At 42.0% G+C, this 17,460-nt stretch overlaps 1 protein-coding gene across 4 annotated transcripts in view; it reads right to left on the bottom strand.

Moving 5' to 3' along the window:
- INTS4 (integrator complex subunit 4) overlaps positions 1–16,961 on the bottom strand; it is a 42,606-nt gene extending 25,645 nt beyond the window's left edge. Inside the window, exons 1-10 of one of the 4 annotated variants that reach the window (XM_006131918.5) lie at positions 16,536–16,961; positions 15,679–15,876; positions 11,417–11,534; positions 9,982–10,088; positions 7,103–7,288; positions 5,697–5,747; positions 4,767–4,855; positions 4,337–4,457; positions 3,570–3,641; positions 2,235–2,409 (exon numbers count right to left, since the gene is read on the bottom strand). In XM_006131918.5, coding sequence (XP_006131980.2) covers positions 2,235–2,409; positions 3,570–3,641; positions 4,337–4,457; positions 4,767–4,855; positions 5,697–5,747; positions 7,103–7,288; positions 9,982–10,088; positions 11,417–11,534; positions 15,679–15,876; positions 16,536–16,589 — 1,171 coding nt within the window. In that variant the 5' untranslated portion in view covers positions 16,590–16,961. The remainder of the gene's footprint in view (positions 1–2,234; positions 2,410–3,569; positions 3,642–4,336; positions 4,458–4,766; positions 4,856–5,696; positions 5,748–7,102; positions 7,289–9,981; positions 10,089–11,416; positions 11,535–15,678; positions 15,877–16,535) is intronic. The other 3 variants (XM_014577971.4, XM_006131919.5, XM_006131920.5) reach the window with 3 other exon arrangements.
- Positions 16,962–17,460: the final 499 nt, after the last annotated feature.

The following is a 17,460-nucleotide window of genomic DNA, read 5'->3' as shown; positions in this document are numbered from 1 at the left end:
AAAAGATTCTCATATGGTTTCTGAAAGTATTTATAAATCATCATAAACAACAGAACCTGATCTGACCCATTTAGATATTTCTATTTTTCATCCAAAAACACTGAATTAAAACTTGCAATTGTAGCATATTAGACCTATTTCTCTTGAAAAACATGGTGTGATTCCTGATGCCTGATTAACCGGAAAAACACAACCATAGTAAGACTTCTGATGATTTAGTTATAGATACTTTTCCCACATCTACCAACCCACTCACTACAGTCAAGGCAATGGAGATTGAAACACAGTTCACTGATATGGCTCTGACAGGGCAAATTAAAATACAGATTGAAATCAGTACATGGATGAAAGGTAGGCTGCTGCACTGTGTATAATAAGGATGTTAAGGACTAATCAACTAGTCAATCCCCCCCACCGCCTCTACCAGATAAAGGCAGCAAAGGGGAGGGGGTACTTTAAAACGGCAGCGCTGCACAGCTGAGCCAGGGATCAGCTGTGCAGCGCTGCCACTTTGAAACCCCAAGGCGATCCGTGGCTCAGCAGTGTGAGGTTGCCCCTTGAATACACCAAAGCGCCGTGGAGCCCAGGGTCAGCTGGGGAGTTCTCAGCTGGCGCAGGTTCCACTGAAATGCCACGGAGTCCTCCAGCTGACCTCGGGCTCCATGGCGCTGCCCTTTTGAACAGCACTTTGGCGTTTAGAAGGGGCAGCTGCACAGCTGATCCCAGGCTCAGCTGTGTAGTGCTACCCTTTGAAACGCTGCTTCAGCATTTCAAAAGGGTAGCACCAGAGACTCCCCAGCTGACCCCGGGCTCCATAGCTTTGAAATGCACAAGAGCCCCCACTGGGGATTCTTGTACATTTCAAAGCAGGCACCTGCCTGCAGCCCAGAGTCAGTGGGATTTCCCACTGGCCCCAGGCTGTATGCAGAGTTCCGCATTCCTCCTTTGAAATGTACAAGAGGAGGAATGCGAAAGTGCATATCGACTAATCGATGGAAATTCCATCGACTAGTCAATTAACCTCAATTTAACATCCTTAGTGTGCAAGTGCTACTGACTACAGTTCCACTTTAAAGTGCAGTAATAGTCAGAGTTGACCATATAAAATAATTTCCAGATCACTTCACCAGATCTGCATGTATTCTGAATCAATCATTGATAGCAATGCTACCCTTTGTCATGAAAAGAAAACGTCTATGTGACAGCAAGTTGGAAATCAGAATTGTTCCAAGTGAAAAATATTTATTGTTAAGCCAGAAAGAACCAAGGTTATTTTTCACATCACTGAAGGATTTTCACAGAAACACAACATAATTTTAATTGCAAATTGAGCAAGCCCAATATAGAGCTGATAGAACAACAAACCAATTTTTACAGTGTAATTTTATAGAGGTATTTTTTAGAGCACACCCTGTACTTTCTAATGTTACTATATCCTAGCAATACATTTTAAAAGCGAAAACCAGCAAATTACAGCTCTCAGAAATTTTCATATTCAAGGCACTTCACTAACATTAACCCTCTCAATAGCCCCATGGAGAATTAAGGAGTAAGAATTATTTCTAGTTCACAGATGGGGAGCCTGGGGCAGAGAGGTGAAGTGGCCTTGTCCATCAAGTCATTGTCATCGCCAAATTTAGAACTCTAGTGCCTGGGTTCCAATCTCCAGACTCTGGCCAACTTGGTTAAAATTATTTACAATGAGAGAGGATGAACATGATTTAAATTGTAAGATGAACGTAGTTTCCCCTTCCTCCAGGAGCTAGAGAATTTGTCCATTTCTAGCAACAGCAATTAAAGTTTCCGAAGTATGACCCAATCTAATTTACTGAAGTCAATGAAAAAACCTGGTGGAAGCTGGTCCTTGAACAGTAGAAGTACATACTCCTTCCCCCTCCACATGCACACACTTAACTAAATTAATTGCTTATAAAAATTATTGACTTCAAGATACTCTAGTATAGAATGTTTTGCCTATCCAAAGTGCTAAGCCAACATTAATTCAGTCTTGGAGAATCACGACTATTTTGCAAGAAACAACAAAATCTACTTGCTCACCATCATAATATGTTAATTACAAAACACCTTGCAATATAGTAGTCATTTGTTAAAATAAACAAAAGGGATCAGTTCTGGGAAACATGAATTTTGGAAGGTTATACAGAAAAATGTATTAGGGACTTTACAGGCAGATCTTCCTTTCTTTGGTTGCCACATACAAAGTTAACACTTACCATACATTTCATCTTCCAGGCCATGAACAAAAGCCCCACAAGCTCCTGATTCAATCAAGTTCACAGCACCTGTGTCTACTTCTTCTTTAGGCGCATCATCTCCCCATTTTCTGCCACTTGAAAACTCTCCAGAGCTGTAGAGCTCTTTGGCTCGTTCATGTGCAGTGCGCTTCCTCTGTGCAAACAAAATGTTCTGATTACAACCCATGTGTATCATAAAGGCTACTGAATTTTAAAAGAACTACTGATGCATTAACTGGCTTGCTCCAGTCCCAGAAGGTGTGGCAAGAACCTTCAAAGCTGATAAGAAGAAGAGATGTAATTGCTGAGAGACATGAAAGCTTCTTACATGACAATTACTTAATATTTTATGCTTTGTTTACACTGGGAAAACTGTGGTTAAATCCTACCACTTTGATTGTCTGTATTAGACACTAACTGGCATTAAACCACGTGTTAAATAAAATGTCTGGACATTTCCTAACACACTTCATTTTTCCAGTGCAGACAAAGCCTTCCATTCACTTACTAGCCAACCATGTATCTCAAACACACTTCATCCTTGTGAAAAAGGTCTCTGAGCGGTAGCCGTGTTAGTCTAACTTTAAAACAATGAGCAGTCTTGTGGCACCTTAGAGACTAACAAAAATAAAAATGAAACTACATATATTTGTTAGTCTCTAAGGTGCCACAGGACTACTTGTTTTCATCCTTGTGAAATACAGATGATTTATCCCCACTTTGTACTTAGAAAAACTGAGCCAACTGAGGATTTCGCCCAAGGCTACTACATGAATCAACTAAGTCAAAATAAAAAACAAAACAAAACAATTATAACCACCAAGTCATTTGAAATGACTACCAAAGAGATTGTGTAAGATCTTGCGCTATAGCATGTTCCCAAAACTTGAACAAAATCTTTCTGATCCTAATAAATAAGAGATATTATAAAACAAGAAGCTGACAAAACAGCATACTAATCCCACTGTCTTCTCAATGAAATCCAAACAGCCTAAGGAGTGATTTATTACAAGGACACAAAAATTCTTTAGCTGGGATTGGTCCTGCTTTGCACAGGAGAGGTTGGACTAGATTACCTCCTGAAGTCTCTTCCAACTCTAATCTTCTATGAAAAGCTAATGAAGTCAGTTTAGGCTTCATTTTCTGTTAAAGTCAACCTGTCACGATCAATCAGCTCTCAATTGCCCTCAGGCATGGACGTGATAAACAAATATGTTCATCATTATCATATCTGTTGTGCAATTTTATTTAGCTAGGCACAGGGGGAACAGGGGGGAGGTACAAAAAAAATGATCAAAGAAAAGATTCACGAACCCTCAAATCTGACATCAGCTTCTTATCAAGTGTCTGCTCCAAGAAATGGGAACTAACTTGCTGCATAGATCCCTGGAAGAAAAACAAACACATTATATGAAGAACCAAGATGGTTATGAATTTAAGAGAATAGAATCTGCTAGCTAACCCACTAACCCACCCCAGCACAGTGACCACTCATTTCTGTATTCCAAGAGATTTATTTAGTGCTTATCACTGCTGTATTTAGGAGCTTTTAAAAATCTGAGTTCATCATAGCACCCCTCCCTTAGAACTAGGGATCTAAAAATCTGGACTTGAAGTTGGGGGCTATGAGATTTTGGTTGTACTGAGGAGTCCATTCCCCACAGAGGAGAAAACAGCTGTGAATCCACAGCTTGGAAGCTATTTTCAAATGGTTCTGCATACACTCTAGCTCCATTTCTCACACCCGTCTCCTCATAATGGATTTGACATTTTTGCAGATATCAATTTATTTAGACATTGACATCATATACCGCATCAACCAACAAATCCAGTAAACAAAATTCAGAATAATAATACTCTCCTCACAAGAGCTCGACAAACTATGGCGAGAGCTACTCGCCAGCCCTGCACTGCGCAGCGCCGGTGAATGGGGTGCATGGAGCGACCGGCTGAAATCTACTCGCTATGGGCGAGTAGAAACAGCAGTTTGTCGAGCCCTGCTCCTCACAGCCTTTCCCCCAAAAACATAGGCATACTGTGATCTTCTACCAGGAAGGCATGAGAATAACAAGGAAACTTACCAACAGCTTAGCAGCTTGCACTCTAACAACCCAGGAGCCATCACTAACCATGTGACATATTTTTCCAAATGCATCATCAACTAAGCGAATTTCTTCATTGGAAGAAGGAATTGGTACAATGCTGAACAAGACAAAGGCACACAACATAAGTCACTGTGCTGATACTTTGTATAAAATGTGTCATCTTCCATGGAAAAGACCACTGAAATAAACAGGACTGTACTACTACTACTATATAATATAAGGAATCTTAACAAAACAAAAAAAGTCATGTAATACAACATGTCCATCCCCTTTCAGCTTATCGCATTTAATACATATAGCCTTTCAAATCACTACTTACAGACTTGTCTAAGACAAAACCTTCAGAACTAGCATGCTTATTCTCCTCCTGTATAACTTTCTGAATCTGTTTGAACATAGCACATACCTCTCAGGATACAGCTGACTGAGGACCCAGATCAACTGAACTGCAGCACTGCGTACCTGTTCATAATCATCTGAGAGCAATTTGCAAGCCTGAAATGAAGGTTTCCAAATATTAGTCTTACACCTCTGCACTAGGTTTACATGTAAGCTTCCATTAAACTCTGAATCTGTACTTTACCAGTTAGGCCAGGTTACCAATCAAGATGTATAGGATTATTTCAGCCTAGTCATACCAGACCTTCCACATGTTGTTTGTTCACTCTTCTCTTTAAAGGACAAACTATATGCATGGAGTATCATGTTTAGGTAATTTTCCCCTCTCCTAATATACCTGATGCTATGAGTTTATATCAGAGAAGGCAGGTCAAAAATGCACCTTGCACTAGGAAAGAATGCACTGTGATGATCTTTGGCTCTTGGCAGAGTTTATTCCACAGTCTTAGTCCCCTGGGAAAAGTTCTGTGTCCTGCACAGATGAGCTTTACTCAAAGTAGAGCGCTCCATTATGCCAGAGGAGCATAGTTGTCAATCGGGGTCTTTGTTCCAGAGCTTTAGACAGTCTTTTAAATATCCTTGGCCCATTCCATGGAATGCTTTGAAGACTCATGTGTACAAGGTTCCACTTGCACAAATTAGACTGCAGGATCAGGGCCATAATTATGTAAATGCTTCATCCTTTCCCCAACCCTCTCCCTCCTTCAGTAAAAGTCATCATACCTGTCTGACCTATTGCAGCTGAGAAAACAAGAATTTCAAAAATACTTGCATTTTCAGGACAAAGCTACAAAAAAGTATACAATCTGACTTCATACTCTGAATTCATATTACATCACCTCCACAGCCTCACTATCCTTAAACGTACTTCCTCTCCTTTTCAACTACCTTGTCACAAACAAAAAAGGAACCTGAACAATATTTAATAAGAGATTACCTGACTGTAAATAGTCTGCTGTAATTTTAATCCTCTTTCATGCAGTTGCAGCTATAAAAGGAGAAACACAGATGTGTTATCACATGGTTTTAAATAGACAGTCAATTTTCATTGCTATTGTCTCGGACATTTGATTGTCATTTACTTGAATCCCATATAGCAAACAATTAATAATAGTCAATTCTCTGATTAACTGGTCTTTGCTGAATTACATATTCTCATCTTATTATAATAAATAATTATTGAGACTTTGATATAAAGTTTGTCTCCATCATACTTGGTTTCTCTATTAATGCTTTCAATAACACCATCTTTCTCCAGTCTGAAGAGTTGCGCTTGACAACACGAAATCTCAGTAAAATCTTGTCCTGGAAACACTCTCAACTACTGACTCAAAAAAAGCAACAGAAACTTCTCTAGCAACCACAGACAATTTCTACATAGAATATTATAGCTTCACGTGAGCTTCTGAAGTATAAACTGTAAGACAAAATTATACATGTTCCTATACATGGGAAGCCTATCCACGAGGCCAACATCTGAAAGAAAAGCATTTATCTTTTAAATAGGCCTCTTCAGATTACAGTTTACACATGAAGAAAAATATTAATACAGTAGCAAAGTAAACATTGCCAAGGTTTTTGAGTGCCTCAAAACAGTGCTTTCCACTCTAAAACCAATGAATGATGGATGTTTTTGTGCTTTTCCTCGCAATAGGAGTCTAGCTTTGGACATTCAATTTAACCATAAAAGGTCATATGAAGACATTTTAAAAATATATCTATAAAGAGAGACATTAAAGTGTACCACAAGTGGATGGAAAGAGCAACTTCTAGCAGAGGGAGTCCCAACCAGACCTTACTGAAATCCTATATTAAGTACTGCCTCTTTTTCAGAAGTTTAACAAGTGTTAATTTAAATACCCTCCATTCCCACATGGGAATGGGTTTACCTTACTAGCAGTCGCTGAACACCCAATTAGTATGACTACTGAGCTCTGCAGACATACTACTTTTAAGTATAAACCTTCTCTTGAATTTTTTAAATTACTGAATTAGCTCTTCTTCCTCCAGTAACTTTCTGATGCTGTATCCCAACAAGCATTGGTTGGAGTGGTCAGTATTGATCATAAACAATGCTAAAGCAAGAAAAGCTTATTTACTGCTAATTGGAATGTGCCCTGTTTGTTATATAAACTACAAATCTATTGTACAAGAATCTGCATATTCCCTTCTCACTTGTTTACGGCCAATTTACTTGTATCATGAGTAACTTTAATTCTCACGTTTACCAACCTGATTTAATAAATCACCCTCCTGTCTGAGGTTTTTATGGCTCAAATGTACAACCACTTAAATATATGAGGAGTAACTCAAGAAAACATGTAAGTGTGCAGCGGCACTTACCATAGCTTTTATAGCAGCACTCCTAACACGAGGGTCCTGGTCATTAAAGTGGTCCCCTATTATCTTCTGGACATCTTTGGTAACCAAACTTTCTGTTTCCTTTGTGGCTCCTTTTTCCACAGATCCAAGATAGCCAATCAGCTGGAGGCACTTATTTCTGACACCATGGGAGGAGTCTGTCAAATACTATGTAATGGGATAGAATAAGAAATGTTTTTCTTTTTCACATGAGTTAAAAGTCTCTCAAAAGTCTGTTTTGTTTTAAATATGCAACATTTTTCAGAGGAAACTAGAGGGCTGTGCCCCTTGCTCAATATGCTCGCCAAACCCCCTCTCTCTTAGCAGAAAGTGTGAAGAGGTGGGGGAAGAGGGGCTCGGACGGTGGAGGAGACCTGGCATAGCCCAGGGTGTGTGTGCAGAGGGGAGCTGGTGTGACCCGGGGAAGGAGGGTCGGACTTGGATGACAGAGTGGACCCAGAGCGGCCTGGGAAAGGATAGGGGTGGGCTCAGATGGCTGGCCACAGCAAGCATCCTAGGGTACGTCTAGACTACATGCCTCTGTCACCAGAGGCATGTAGATTAGGCTACCAGACATAGTAAAATGAAGCGGCGATTTAAATAATCGCCGCTTCATTTAAATTTACATGGCTGCCGCGCTGAGCCGACAAACAGCTGATCAGCTGTTTGTCGGCTCAGCGCGATAGTCTGGACATGCGGGTGTCGACATCAAAGGTATTTGTCGACCACCCAGGTAAACCTCATCCCAGGGGGCTTACCTGGGTGGTCGACAAATACCTTTGATGTCGACACCCGCGCGTCCAGACTATCGCGCTGAGCCGACAAACAGCTGGTCAGCTGTTTGTCGGCTCAGCACGGCAGCCATGTAAATTTAAATGAAGCGGCGATTATTTAAATCGCCGCTTCATTTTACTATGTCTGGTAGCCTAATCTACATGCCACTGTCGCCAGAGGCATGTAGTCCAGACGTACCCCTAAGGACAGAGGCAGAGGCAGCGGCATGGCATGAGCACGCAGATGACGTGATGACGCCACATTGTCATCCTGCAGGAAAAAAGTTTTATCATCTATGGGGGAGGAAGAGTTCAGTAGTAGCGCTCCTTCAAATACTTGATACTTAGCATTTTATTCTATACATTATCAATCCTACAGAATAACAATTTCATGAAGAAGTTTAATAAAAAAGTGTCACACATTACAGTTATCTCCATAGAAAATTGTTTTTTGGCAACAAATTAAAATAAGCTGTCTCAGGGGGCATTATTTTTAAAAATAGTTGCAGATGTAATTTAGGCAAAATATTGCACACCCTAAGCAGCACACACAAAATGAATAACTGCTCATGCAGAAAAAGATACCTGGCACTTACAAACATCCTCCCCATTTTACAGTTAAGAATGAAAGTGTCAAAGTGGGAATTCAAGAGTTCCTTGTCCTGTGCTCATGGCCAAACTGTCTCAGAATGTATATGATTTTAGTCTACCTTAAAATATATCCTTAAATTTAGTAGCCCTAACAAAGTCCTGTCCTGCAATTGACTGACACCAAAATCTCCTATTGATTTGGTACACACACAGAAAAACAGTTGTGAATATAGCTTGCCTGTCAATACAATTAATAGAAATTAAATTCACTTCTACAAGCATATTTTCAAATGGTAAGTAAAATTAGGAAACATTTCACCAATTAATCACTAATCCTCTGTATCAATGAAACGAACTATTAAATCCCTCCCAAAAATATCTTTAAAAGATCATTTAGTATAATATAATTTCTTATACAGTCTTCTCAGCTAGAAGATTGATCATAAATCAAAGATAAGCAGCACATTTTAAAATTACATTTGAAGAAGGGGAGTGATTAATTGACTCAGATAATCTTTTCATTCAAATAACAAAAGGGAAATGGGTAAATTATGGATAATTTATTAACTCACCTGGCAAAGCATTCCATGATTCTTATTCAAAGTGGCTATTCCATTAACTCAGTGTACTCTAATTACAGATATAATTGTAAAATTCAGAATGATCACAAGGCTTATTGCTCAACTCAAACATCAGAGTCAGTATAATTTTTCCCTTTAACAACAAGAATATTTTAGCTATATACAGACATTGTTTTCTTGAGACTATGTGGGTGTTTTAATATTATTTATTGGACCAACTTTTGTTGGTGAAAGAGACAGGCTTTCAAGCTTACATAGAGTTATTTTATCTTTACAGGGGCTCTTATGTGGGACATAAGTACTAAGAGAAAGAGTTAGCGGGTGTCAGTCAGATATCATTGACCACATAAGTATAAAAATAATAAGAAGAATAAGAATACCCCTTAATGCTGCAAATTAAGGCCAGCTAACATTATCTATGAATTTTGGGCTTCATTTCCTCTGTTTAAATATAAAAGGCAATTGTGGTCTAGTGGACTGAAGACAGGCCTACAATTTAGGGAATCTGGATTTACGTAAAACCAATGGGATGCTAGGTGAATCGCAGACATGTAGAAATACAATATCCAACCATATCTAAATGTAAGATGGTTCCATTCATTTGACTTATCCATGAACCAGTAACTACACTGGGAAAATAGGGACAACTTTTAGCCACATTTGTAATCTGGACATAACCAGGTTTATGTAAATAGAAAGCATGAAAACTGATAAGATTACGATTTTAACAGGTATGTCATAGATACTATTTTGGGGCTGCAACAGGTCAATTCAGATTTAGACGGTTTCAGTGTATTGAACACTTTTTGTTATGTAGATTTTTTTATATTGCAAACTACAGCATAAGCTGCACGAGTATCCAGGAGCAGAATTTGGCCTTTAAAGCATATTTACTTCATCAGTAAGACTATATTACCTTGCAGGCTACATCTAGGAGTCTCATTCTGACAGCTGGGTTCTCTGTGAGTTTCATCCCAATCACCAACAGGGTATCCAGCAGCTGAGCAAGAACTTGGTGGGACTCTGTCAAATAAGACAGTGAAAGGTTTCATATCTCTGAAATAATTTTGTGAGCCTACAGAGATCTCACTGTCTACGCTGCAAGTAAACTGTTATACCACTGTATGCATTCCAAACATGCTGTTTTCATGTTTGAAATATCCAAAAGGACTCTCAACTGAACTTGTGCTCCTAAATGTCCCTGGTGACTTGCATCCCCTCCTCCCAATGAAAGGCTTTTACCTAAAGTGTTCAGAGGGATAAAATTAAAACTAAATACAAATTTAATTTAATTTAAATTGGCTTTGTTATAGCCAGATATGGAGAACAGTGCTAGGGGAATGATGAAACAGTGCTAGGGGAATGATGCCTGTGTGCACATTTAAATCAAACCTCTGCTGCTATCCTGCAGCCTAAGTGAGGAAAGATTCCATTACAGGCTTGCACTTGCAAACAATGCTCCTTCCTTCCCCCCCAAAAATGAGCAGTTGAGAAACAACCGCTCTGGTTCTGTGATTTTGCAGCAGGAACACACTATCTGCTCTACAACGAAAATAACAAACAGTGATTTTGAAAAGTGATAGAGATGCAGCTGTGTTAGTTCTGTCTTTTGTTTCAGCTACACCAGACTATGTAGCACTTTAAAGACTAACAAGATGGTTTATTAGGTGATGAGCTTTCGTGGGCCAGACCTACTTCCTCAGATCAGAAGAAAATCGGCACAACGAATGACAATTTTGAAGTTTAAATTCATGCTTAAATTTGACACTATGTATGGGTTTAAACAAAGACTCTAATTATCTCACCCATTACAAAGATAGTTTCCCCAATTATCACCCCTAATGTCATTACCTCACAGAAACTTCCCCTATTATCACCCTTATGTCATTACCTCACAGAAACTTACCTTTCCCCCTCACCCCCACTCTGTTCTAGAATTTGATTTGTCAATTTCACATGCGTTCATTTTTTTTTTGATTGTATCACTTTGGTATATATGGTTGTGCTGATTTTCTTCCACATATTGATCTGAGGAAGTGGGTTTGGACCACGAAAGCTCATCGCCTAATAAACCATCTTGTTAGTCTTTAAAGTGCTACATAGTTCTGCCTTTTGTTTCAGTAATATTGAAAGACTTTTTTGCCCTCAAAATGCCATGATAGGGTTTTCCACTGGTCATAAAAATACAGAACAGGGCAGAAGGGAAGGCATGAGTGTTCCCTTTGGGCAAGAATCCTAAAGCATATATTTAGGTTCTCTATGTTCACATAAGAATCTTGCCACAATCCTTAGATGTATGAAGTCTGCAGAATTCTGCCTTGATTTCAATTTGAATCTGAAGTGTGACTTACTTTCATTTTGAAGTGTGTTAATGGCATCATCCATAATGCAGTCTGGAGAAAATCCTGCCGTCTTTGATAACAAACCCAGCAAGGAAGCAATCTTTAACCTCATAGATGCATCATTCTCCTAGAAATGGAAAAAAATATGAGGATCTCCTCCACTCTGTTTTCAGCTTAAAGATCATAAAATAGTGAAACACAGGCTAGGACCCACATACAGCACAAAATTATGGATATCAAAGTCTTCAGCAATCCCCCCAATCGCCCTAATTACTGCAGCACAGCAATGCCAGATTTGATGGCATATTGAGATTTCCTCAGCAGCTTCCAGAGCATTCAAAAAGTTATTTAATTGAATATGAAGTGAGGGTGCTCTGATAGAAAGTATTCCATTATTTTGATACTAAATTCAGATGGCTCAAATGTTTCCAATTTTACAATGCACAATTTTCAGTTTTTAGCATGTAGGAGAGCTTTCCATTGAGAACACAAATGTACTGTAACAATTATTGATGGGAACATCAGAACTGCAATCTCACACATTAATGATTCATACGGTTTACTGTTTTCCCTGCAACAGCAGCCAATGGCAGTGACTTCTGAAGTATTCTCTCCATAACACAATATGCCAGTAAAGAGCAATTAATTTTTAATTCTAGCTGGAGAGCAACCCATGTACTGAAGAATGATGACTGAGCATTCTTGCAACATGCAGTATAACTAAACTATTTACTTCAGTAACATGACACGCAGATTTTCATGAATACACTACTTGCTTACAGAATTTCTAATGCCTCCCATGTTCTTGTATAGAAAAGAATACATTAACCTAGACTTAAATTAACAATTTCTAACAAATCATTTTAAAACATTACATGCATGAGTCTTGCAAGTTTATTTTAAACAAATCAGAGGGATCTTTGAGATGGCCCAAAGCAGTGGATTAGGGAAACCAACCTTACCCTCCAAGTCTGTATGTTGCTTCATGGACTAGGATAGAGGTAATAGAAGAAACCTCCAGCTCCCTACTCCTGGCCAAGTAGATGAATCAGGAAAATGCTCCAAAGATCATCTCAGTTGCAAACAACTCAGAGCTCCCATTTAGGCATCTAAATAAGTGACAGGATTCTTAGAGGAGCACCCCACATTGGGTGCTCAGCTCTTTGGAAAAATCTGGCCATACTATTACAATGTTGAATAGTGTCTAAACACTTTTGAAAAACTGACCCCAGTTGTGGTTGTAGAGCACCTAAAATATCAGGACCTATGTTTTGATTTAACCCAGTATGTTATCTTGTATCGTCTTCATAGAATTTCATCTGACTTTTTGTTGCCCACTTATAATCAGATGTTACCTTGCAGCTCCTACTGAGTTGTCAGCATGATCTTCACTTGGGAAACTGATGGCTAACAGCCCAAAGTAAGATATTCAACCCTATTGTAAAGAATTATAATGATTCTTCCCAGACATATTTTCATGTAATTGTTGCCTCCGAAAGATGAGGAAGAGAAATTCACATTATGGGAAATCTGTCCCAACACCTTTCTTGAGACATGGCCAGGATATGTTTCACTCCTAATGTTATGTATGCCATTAGTTTGTTGGAAAGTTATATTAGGAAAAGAATTTTCCATCAAGATTTTAGTGATGAGTAAGGGGAAAGCTACCTTATAGTCTCAATTGTCATCTCACACTGAAGATAGCAGTGTGGGGAGGAGACCGCTGTTTCTGGAAGGTGAAGAAGTAATAATAATGCAGGGATTGGATTATAAGAAACACAGATTGTTGGGTTTGTGATGACAGAAAGTCCCTCTTGGTGAATTGCTGGCCAGGTGTGAAGGTGATGGACCTCTTGACACGTACAGATTTATGTGCAGTGGTGGGGATGAACAGGTGGACATGGTACTAATGTAGGTATTAATGACATAGGAAAACACAGGTGAGAGGTTCTGGATGTCAAATTTAAGCTGCTAGGTAACGGATTAAAGTACAGAACCTTCACAGTAGCATTCTTTGAAATGTTCCCAGTTCCGTGCACAGGGTCAGTTAGATAGGCAGAACTGCAGGGTCTCAAAGTATGGATGAAACAACGGTGTTTAGACGAGGAATTTAGATTTATTAGGAATGGGGAAACTTTTGGGAAATGAAGACCCTATACAGAACAGATGGGCTACGCCTAAACCAAAACAGAGCCAGCTTGCTGGTATGTAAAATTAAAGAGGGTAGTAGTAGGGATGTAACAGTGTAGTCAACTAAACGATTAACTGATAAGTAGGTGCTTATTGGTTAACACCACTGACTACACGCAACACTCCCGCCACCCCACAAGTAAATATTTTAGTGGGCTGGATGACAGGCTGGCTCAGTCCCGGCTCACATTGGGACCTAGCATTAACCCCCACACTGGCTCTTAATGCTTGTACTGCAGAGCCACAGCGGGGATTGTTGCCAGGTCCCAGCAATAAGAGCCAGTGAACAGATAGGCTGGATCAGTCCCGGCTAGGGATGTAATAGTGTAGTCGATTAACCAATAAGCAAAAGCTTATAGGTTATAGCTACATGCATTTACTCCCACCCACCTCCTCTTTGCCAGTACATTTTTTAGCAGGCTGACCAGAAGCCCAACTCAGTCCTCGCTCACGCCAGGTCCAGAACCTATCCCTGCTGTGGCTCTGCATTTAAAGTGTGTTAGGAGCCAGGCGGGCGGGCAGCCTGGCTCAGTTTCGACTTGTGCAGGGTTTGGGAGGTTAGCCCCACCCTTCCCCCCCGACAGCACAGAGTGGCAGGGGTTCCTCGGGAGTGGGGCTAGAGCGCACTGGCTGCCGGCCTCATCCCTGGGAACTATAGAACAGTCTATCAACCAATAAACATTTATGAGGTTAATCGACTTTTCAATGTTCCGATATTTAACAGCCCTAGTCTCACTCATGCCGGGACCCAGCATCAACCCCTGCTGCAGCTCTGCCTTACGAGTGCTTGTAGTGCAGAACCAAAGCAGGAGTTGCCAGACCCAGTACAAGCTGGGACTGAGTGGTAACAGTGCTAACCCTTATTGAGTAATCATGTAGTCAACAAAATTATGTCAACTACATAATTAACGAATTACATGCTTAACATCCCTAAGTAGTAGAGTAGTTTTTGAACTAAGAGCTGTGGGCAAGTCAACAGATGCAGAGGAACACACAGTTTAGACAACCATATCACTTAAGGGAGGATTAAAGAGGATACTCCGTGGTTTCCAACCAGTTCTGAAACTAGCCACACTCAACAGGCCAAATAGCCATATGTGGCTAGCATGTTGGGCACCCTAGCTCTATAGCCTAGTAAGGAGAAGAGAATAGAAGTTGATAAAAGTACAGATAGGAACTGAAGAGTAAGTCAAACAAAAAGGAGTCCCATTCAATTACATAACCTGAAGGCAGACAACTACATATTAACAGATTTTGTAACTGCTTGTATACAAACGCAAGAAGTTCAAATACTAAGATAGGTGAACTTGAGGTTGTCGCTGTAATAAGAAATAAGAATGGCCAGGTTTGGGAATCTCCCTAATATCCTCAGTTGTGAAGATTGAAGCAAAGAATTAATTTAGTTTCTCCGCAATGACCTTATCGTCTTTGAGTGCTCCTTTAGCATCTTGATCGTCCAATGGCCCCATTGGATGTTTAGCAGGCTTCCAGATTCTGATGTATTTTAACATTTTACTATTACTTTTTAGGCTTTGGCTTGCTGTTCTTCGAACTCTTTTTTGGCTTTTTTAAATTATATTTTTACACTTACTTTGACAGAGTGTATGCTCTTTTCTATGTTCCTCACTAGGATTTAACTTCCACTTTTTAAACAATGCCTTTTTATCTCTTGCTGCTTCTTTTACGTGGTTGTTAAGCCACGGTGCACTTTTTAACTTCACTTTTAATAAGCATCATAGAATCAATAATAAGCATGATGAGAATCAATGGGCCACTAGAATTGGGAGAGCTCTGAAGTTCATCACCCTTTTCTACATTTTAGACTCCAAGTGGTTACTTCAAAGCCCTATTTATACAGCTACTTTTAGGGCATTAGTAGGAGACTAACCCAACTCTGTCAATCAGGCTTGGGGAGGTTCACTCCAAAACCCAACATCACTTTAGAACCTTCACATTCTGTTACCAACACTTGAGCATCTCTCCAACAAGAGCCATGTCAGGAAATAGAACTATACAAAAGTCCCACTATTTCTTGCAGCTCTAAGTCCCATGAAAGTTGCTCCTGAGGCTATTTCCCCTACCTTGTAATAATGCTCTAGCAAGATTCTGACAACTCCTTCCACGCTTTCCGCCTCCACTGGTTTCCTGGCAAACTGAAGCAGGTATTGCAGAGCATCTGCCGGCGAAGTAGCCTTACACAGATCGACATGGAGTGCTGCCGACTTACTGGGCTTGGTCAGCCGCAGCTTCTTTGCAGAGATCTCCTCATGCTGCTGCTGCTGGGCAAAGCCACAGAGTGAGGCGAGACCTCAGAACAGAGGGAAGCAGGGGAGCCTGGGCTCCTAGCAACTGGCTCCAGCCTGTGCATGGTTTTACCAGCACAGCCACTAAGGGGGGGGGGGGGGTAGGCATTCCCTCCATGCCCCAGGGCTCTCTGCCCTCTAACGCCCCCACCCACCCACTTCATAGGGGACCCCTTGGCTCTCTAGCCCCCTCCCGACTTCACAGGGGATCTCATGGCTCTCTAGCCCCCCCCCCCCGGGGACCCTGCCCTCACTTGCAGGGAACCTCTTGGGCCCCTAGCCCCCCCAGGGGACCCCTTGGGCCCCTAGCCCCCCCAGGGGACCCCGCCCCCACTTTGCAGGGGACCCCTTGGGCCCCTAGCCCCCCGGGGGGCCCCTAGCCCCCCGGGGGGCCCCGCCCCCACTTCGCAGGGGACCCCGGGTTGGCTGGCAGCTTCTCGGCTCCCCGGCGCTCCAGAAGAGGAGCAGCCGCCTGCGGGTCCCGAGGCATTTCAGTGCCAGGCCTCAGGCTTCCAGCGGGTTTTCCTGAAACGTCAGGCCGCCCAGGAGTCGCCTTCCCGGGCAGGGGCCGAGCCCCTCTCCCGGGGGCGGGGGTGAGGCTTCCCCAAGCCGCCCTCACGTGCTTCGCGGATTACCTGGACGACCTTAGTGAACTCCTCATACACCCGCTTCTTCAGGTGCGCCGCCATGCCGAGGCCCGCCACCGCCACCGCCACCGCTCGCCTTCAGCAGGGCGCGAGCCCTCGCAGCCACCGTACCTTCTTCCTTCTCCTCCCCTCCACCACCGCACCCGGAAATGAAACCATAGAGATGCTGGCGATGATGGGAAGATAAACTGTCCTTGCTAGACAGGCGGAGGTCTCCTCTCTATGGCCAGTGAGTCCCTGGCTAGGGAGAAAGAGGCCTGCGAGGCTGGAGCGCCCGTCGCTGGGCTTCTGTCAATCAAGGGGTGGTGCCCGCAGTGGGAGTGCTCAGCGCTAGGAAAGCCACCTTGCTGGTGGGAGGGTCCCTGATCCCTGTGCTGAAGCGCTGGGCTGGGAACCAGGAGTCACTCCCCAGCAAAGAGCCAGCGTGGCCAGCTGCATGTCCCACACGTGGCCAGCATGTGGTCAGCTGCATGTCCCACACGTGGCCAGCATGTGGTCAGCTGCATGTCACACACGTGGCCAGCATGTGGTCAGCTGCATGTCCCACACGTGGCCAGCATGTGGTCAGCTGCCCACACGTGGCCAGGTGTGTTTCACACTCCTGGCCAACCGCAGAAGAGTGAGCCCTGGGAACAACAAAGTGAGCCCTGGGAACAGCAGGGCTGAATCAGCAGGGGCTGGAGGAGCAGTGACCCCCCACTCAGCGAAGGGAATCATACAAGCCGCCCTTCAATTTCTAGACTCTTCGGTGGATCTGTTTTAATAAGTGGCTTCCACGGGCCCCTGGCTGTGGTGCGGATCAGGATCCTATGCTAGGTTCTCAGCTGGGGCAAATCAGCACAGCTCAGGCTCAACATTTTTAATTTCCTGAAAGATTTTTTTTAATTCATTGCGTCTTCTTTTGCCCCACGCA

The sequence above is a fragment of the Pelodiscus sinensis genome, chromosome 1 (genome assembly GCF_052426305.1).
Source record: "Pelodiscus sinensis isolate ZL-2025 chromosome 1, ASM5242630v1, whole genome shotgun sequence".
In the NCBI taxonomy this organism is placed as follows: domain Eukaryota; kingdom Metazoa; phylum Chordata; order Testudines; family Trionychidae; genus Pelodiscus; species Pelodiscus sinensis.
This window is presented reverse-complemented; position numbering and strand designations above follow the sequence as displayed.